Raw genomic sequence first — 6,000 nt, 5'->3', positions numbered from 1 at the left:
ATGACAGAAGAGGTTTCCTGGCACAAGATTATAGCAGTTTCTGGTTTTCTGTTTGTCTCTGAGGATCTGTCATAAGGGAGCAGCATGTGCCATTTATAAAGATAAGATGATAAGTGAATTAAGTTTGGTTACTTACCTATTCCAAAAGCTAAGTGAAGACATGTGAACTTAAGAAAAGTATATTTCTGAGAGAATACAAGATTGAGCAATCTAGCATTGCGTTATTAATACCCTTAACACCGCAGTCTTTGGACTTCATGGATTTTAGTCTGCATTAATACTCTAGTAATCGAGTTGCTTTTCCCCACCCTTGAATTTGAGGTGTAAGATAATAAATCCCCTTCCTTTGGTAGATGTCTTGGTAAGCACATACAGAAGTTGAGTGGAGTACTAAACACTGCCATGGTATGTTATACTCAGCCACTATCTGTTATGAAAATATTCCACTAATATTCACTTTACAGTTTCAGTATTTATTTGGTCTGTGCCTAAGAGGTCTTACTCCAGTTTTATCTCAGAAATTGAAAGTCTTAACTGTTACAGCCAATGGCATCAGTTTATAAAGTGATGATTTTAAAGAAATCTAATGTAGTGGAACGTGCTCATTAGATAGTTAAGTAAAGGATGCTATAAGGATTTTGAGGGAGAACAACTTCTATGTTTCAGAATTTGTGTGAATAGCTTTTTTAAGGTAATTTGTACTGCTAGATAACATTCTTTTGAAAAAATCTGATTCCCATACTCTGTTTTGGGTATTGTATGGTTTGTTTGTATGATTTAACTAGAAGAAATTGAACATGAAATTATTATGCTTTGGAGCTGTCGGTATAGCTTTTCATCCACTTATATTGTTTTGAAGAAATACTAATGTTATTTTAGCTACTACTACTTTGTACTTCTGAGAATTAATATGGTTTCTGTTGTCATTCAACAAATACATTATACGTGCATTTACGTCATCTCTGCACATTTGTTTCAGTGCAATGCGTGTATTGTTGTCCAAGTTACCACGACCATGGATTGTTGACGAGAAAAAAGATGATGGTTACACAGCCTTGCACCTGGCAGCTCTCAATAATCATGTGGAAGTGGCTGAACTTTTGGTGCATCAGGTAGGACTCTTTTTCTCAGCAAGATTTGAATGTCACACTTCAGTTAACCATCTGATGTGAAAATAGTTTGCTTCTTTACACCTGCAATCGCAACGCAGAAGCAATGGAGCAAGGAAGGACACGTGGTGAGCTCTAAAGGTCAAACTTGCCTTTGAGATCATTACAACGGCCTAATGGTGCAGAGGGCCTGAAAAATTTGACACCTAGTTTGACTCAATGGATCAACAAACATCTGTACAGTGAATAATTAAAGTATTTAATAACTTCTGCTCTCAAATCTCCAAACTAGGAATCATATTCAGGGCCGTATTCAGTGCCCTAATGGACTGCCTTGCTGGTAGATGGACCGCTGGGATGATAATGCTTTAATGCTTTGAATGTCTTCCAGGGCAATGCTAACCTGGATATTCAGAATGTTAACCAGCAAACTGCTCTGCACCTTGCCGTTGAACGACAGCATACACAAATTGTTAGGGTAAGTATCTTATTTGCAATAAGCCGTATGGTTAGTGGTACTTGACTCAAGCTGATTGTAGCTGTTAAGACATGAGTACTTCATGAACATTTAAAAAATGATTTAATAATATGTAGCTATTGAGTGTTTGTATGATTAATTTTGATCAATTCAGAAACCTGCCAATTTGCTCAGCAGGTCAGTTGGCAATATGAACGACATTTCAGGAATGCTAAATTTTTGTACATGTACATTATGGTTTCCTCTATGCGGTTGCCAATTCCAGCATCCCTCCTTGTTAAGTAAAGGAGAATGTGTTCCTCTGTTACTTGTCTGAGTCTTGCGGTCCTGTAATGGGACCTTCAAATAGCATTTTTGATGCCTCTTGCTGTATGAGTAATTATTCTTGTTCATAGCTTTTGCAAATTTTAGCTAAGTGAAACATCTTTTTACAAGTCTAACTACTTTTCAGTCTTCTGAGTGTGTAGCTTTCCCTATTCTTAGCTTGGGAGGGCTATAAGCAGTAATAAAAGTACCTTACCAGTGAAAGTAATGCTATTTCTGGGGTTTTGTTTTTTTTTTTCCTCCACAGTTGCAAAAGTTAATACTTCAACTTAGCAAAACTTTGTTACTAGCACAGGAAACAGGAGCCTGGCACAGCTTGCCCATTCTGGCCTGTGTGCACTGTCCATAGGGGACCTATGTGACTTAGTGTTTGGATTGCTAGCGTGGGCTGTTGAGGCTCAGAGAGAGCACTCACTGCTGTAGATGTTCCCTATGAGTGAATACATCAACCTGGCCTTGGCCCTCTGTGTAAATTTTTTTAATTTGTCTTTGTAGAGTGAGAGTAATGTTATATTAAAAACTGTCTCTTACTCAGGCCTACAGAGAATTGTCCTGCCCGTGCAGATGTGTATCTGCGGTTCCGTTTAATGTTACTTTGCTGTAAGGTTTCTCCATCTCCAAGGGTTGATGGATGTGATCCCATTACAGTGAAACATGTGATATGGCCCTATATCTGGAACTGCTTGCTACCAAAAGAATGGTTTCCTAGTCAGTGTCACTTGCATCCTGCAAGCTATTCGGCAGCTATATTTGGTGAGCTCTTGTGCCCTTCTGGAACTGACACAGTACCTGGGAATACAATACTACTGTAGCAGATGAGCAGGAAGGTAGGCATGTAGAACTAATACGTGTATTGGACTGATGTGCTTCTATCTGAGAACGTTTAAGTGAATGACCCTGTGGAGTATCCATACTTCAGAGTTGGATTAAGTTTGAGAAGTCCTGAAATAACTCATGCAGCCATGCAAAGAATATGCTGGCTCTGTATTTCAAAATTAATTCCTATTGGGTACCTTCCAAGGCTGGGTTGTACCCTCAGGCATCTGTGGAATAGTGGTCAAAGGTAACAGGGTTCTTTTAAAAGCCCTGCTGCCATGACAAAGGGTGGTGGTTTGCTTTTTTTTTAAATTTTGCTTTTTTCTTTAACTTCTTCAAAGGCTTTGAATTTCCATGCTAGCCAAGGATTCCAGGTTGCTCTGAAAAGAGTTCTCTTACAGATTTTCTTCCAGGAGAAACTCTTAAGCAGTAAATAGCTAGTGGCAGACAGAAGATATGAATATGAGAAAGAAAAATTGAGCCAGAGTAAGTCCATTTAGAGAGTGTAAGAAGTTGGGGGGAGACTGTTGCAACTATTGTCTGGTTTTCGTGGTTTCACTTGTGGAAGAAAAGGTTGGGGAAAATTGTAAGCTGCAGTCAATTACAGGCAGGTATTTCCTTGAAAATTAAGTTCTGAATTCCTTTTAAGCTATTTTCCTTTTAACCTTTTCTAGAGTCTGAGATTCTTTGGTTCCAAGAGACTGAGATCCTTGTAAGCATGCAGGTTCTGAAGAGGGGAGATCCTGCTTGATGTATTCCTGTTTCTAGGCTATGCCTTTTGTCTCTGCTGCTGATCCCGAATTTTGCAGAGTAGCAAAAGCTCAAAACTAAAGTTAAAACCTCAGCTATCTACATGTTTCTGGATAATGACAGGGTTTAATTTTTAGGGTCAATTGTTATTTGTCAGCATGTGTTGATTTGTTTTGTTTAACAGCATATTTAAGAAAGTTCTGGTGCGTTGAATTATGGGAGGGCTGTATGCAAAGGCAATATGAATAGGAGGGCCTGTGCAGCCTTATGCTTGCTTTCATGTCATGTGACCTGGAACGTGTGTCTAAAATTAGCCTTAAATATGAATCTTACAGTTCATTACTTTCCAAAGTGTTCTGAGATAGTATTTAATAGTGTCGGTGGTTTCTATGACTTCTGCTGAGTAAGGATAAACCTAAGTACATGCTTAACTACTTTGCTAATGGGAGGATACTGTAAATTAAGTTGTAAAGTTTAGCATGGTGTGAAAGTGCTGATTTTTGAGGTCATTGAAACCTAATAGTAAAGAATATATATATCTCTCTAAAGTATTTTCCACTTGTTCTGTTTCTGATATATTGCTGTAATATGTTACATTGTTTGTAGGCTGTCTTGTTAAGAATTAAAGGTTTTGGACAGTAGAAAGAATCCTCTAAAATAGCATCTCTTGTAGCGCTCCCTCAGAGCACAGGCAAGCATTAGGCTTCTGCTGAAATAAGCTCGATATTTGGAAGAGATAAATGCTTCAGTTGAGAGCTGAGCTCCAAGTATGGAAAATAAATTTAAATAAACTCAACTGTGAATTTTAGCAAGATAAAAGAATAACCCTTTTAGACCTCCTAGAGCATTCTAAACCATAGTTTCACTGAAATTAGTGTTAAAAGGAATAAATAGCTTTTTTTGAGTTTTAAATTGGTTTCTCTCGTTTCAGCTCTTAGTCCGTGCAGGTGCTAAGCTGGATATTCAGGATAAAGATGGGGATACTCCCCTGCATGAAGCCCTGAGACACCACACCCTGTCACAGCTCCGCCAACTCCAAGACATGCAAGATGTGGGCAAGGTAGATACTGCTTGGGAGCCATCAAAGAACACAGTAAATAAAATGCATTTATTTATTCCTTTTTTTCCCTGCACATTTGTCTCTTTATTTGTCTAGTTTATCTAGTTCTGTACTGTTGAACTGTTTTTTGGCAGCATAAGTTTACGTAGACATTCTGCATTAGACTGCAGTGTAGGCAGAAATCATATTGTTATATGTGGCTTTTCACATGTAGTCATTGTCTTTGTTAAAGAAAAATATGGGTTATTTAGTTCAAAATATTTCTACAAATCTGTCTTCCATAGCGAACATATATGGCTGCCAAAAAATGAAAAGCAGCTTTTTAGGAAAGAGAAATAAACAGTATTACAGTACAGAATAAGACTAAAATTAGGTTTTCTGTGATTCAACATCTTGCATGTCTTTGTAGCTTTAATTGTTTAGCTGCCTCTATAACCTTCTGAAAGTCTATTCTGTTAGAACAAGGCATTCTTAATCTTTGTATGTTCATTGTTATGTCTCTTTCTGACAGAGTTCAATTCAGAAATTGTGCTGTAGTAAGGAAATAGTCAAAGAAACTCCAGGTAATAAAGGTCAAAATGTTTTATTGAAGAAAGAAACACTCACACCCAAAAAGCTGTGAGAACACTGCATGCAAAAATGTTTATAGTTTTGCTGATAGGCAAAGGAGAAACTCCCATTTGGAGTGATTGGGATTGAGAAAAACAAACATCAATTTTGTCTTTAAATATTAAAGACTCATAACCTGGCACTAGATCAAATTTGCTGAATCATTAGTTACTAGTGTCATAATATTTTTTTCTAATTTTAACTGTGGGTGGTAAGTTTTTTGCATTTCATTCAAAAAAAACCCCCATGAACTTTATTAAAAAGCCTTTGTTCAAAACAGTAATTCCACTGTACAACAAATGTTTTTCAGACTGGTTACTTAATCTCACTGAAATACACTGGAATAAGCTTTGAAAAGAGATTTAAAATATGACTGGCATATGTAAGAAAATGCTTGTGTCCTTTTAAGTGAGAGGAGGAAAGCAATTACAGCTCAGTTGTTTCCATGATCTGAAATGGACTCTGTGAGAAGTGGCCAAAATACTTTGTGTGCATGTATTTAAGTGTGAAACGAATGAACAGGAGATAAATACTTTTTCTCTGATTCAGCATTTCATAAATAGGTTCCTCTGTTGCCCATCTTATTAGTGGTGTCCACAATGAAACTAGAGTTAGGGTTTTTTTGAGGTTTTTATCACAAGAAGTGGTTTTTTTTTCTACCGCCTTTTTAAATTTTAGTTTGGGGGGATTTTATGTTTCAAAGAACAAGTTTCTCTTCTAGTTTCATTTGAGATGTATCCTTGGTTTAAAAAAAAAATTACACTTTTGGTTTATTTCTATTAAAATAATAATTTTAAAAAAGGGCAGGGGAAAGACACCACAGCAAACAAACAAACAAAAAAAATCCCTGTGTG

At 37.0% G+C, this 6,000-nt stretch overlaps 1 protein-coding gene across 1 annotated transcript in view; it reads left to right on the top strand.

Annotated features, from left to right (window-relative positions):
• MIB1 (mindbomb E3 ubiquitin protein ligase 1) overlaps positions 1-6,000 on the top strand; it is a 77,059-nt gene that overhangs the window by 49,420 nt on the left and 21,639 nt on the right. Inside the window, exons 13-15 of the mRNA XM_009331494.1 lie at positions 980-1,112; positions 1,501-1,587; positions 4,409-4,570. Coding sequence (XP_009329769.1) covers positions 980-1,112; positions 1,501-1,587; positions 4,409-4,570 — 382 coding nt within the window. The remainder of the gene's footprint in view (positions 1-979; positions 1,113-1,500; positions 1,588-4,408; positions 4,571-6,000) is intronic.

This window comes from Pygoscelis adeliae, unplaced genomic scaffold, assembly GCF_000699105.1.
Source record: "Pygoscelis adeliae isolate BGI_AS28 unplaced genomic scaffold, ASM69910v1 Scaffold108, whole genome shotgun sequence".
Lineage (NCBI taxonomy): Eukaryota > Metazoa > Chordata > Aves > Sphenisciformes > Spheniscidae > Pygoscelis > Pygoscelis adeliae.
This window is presented reverse-complemented; position numbering and strand designations above follow the sequence as displayed.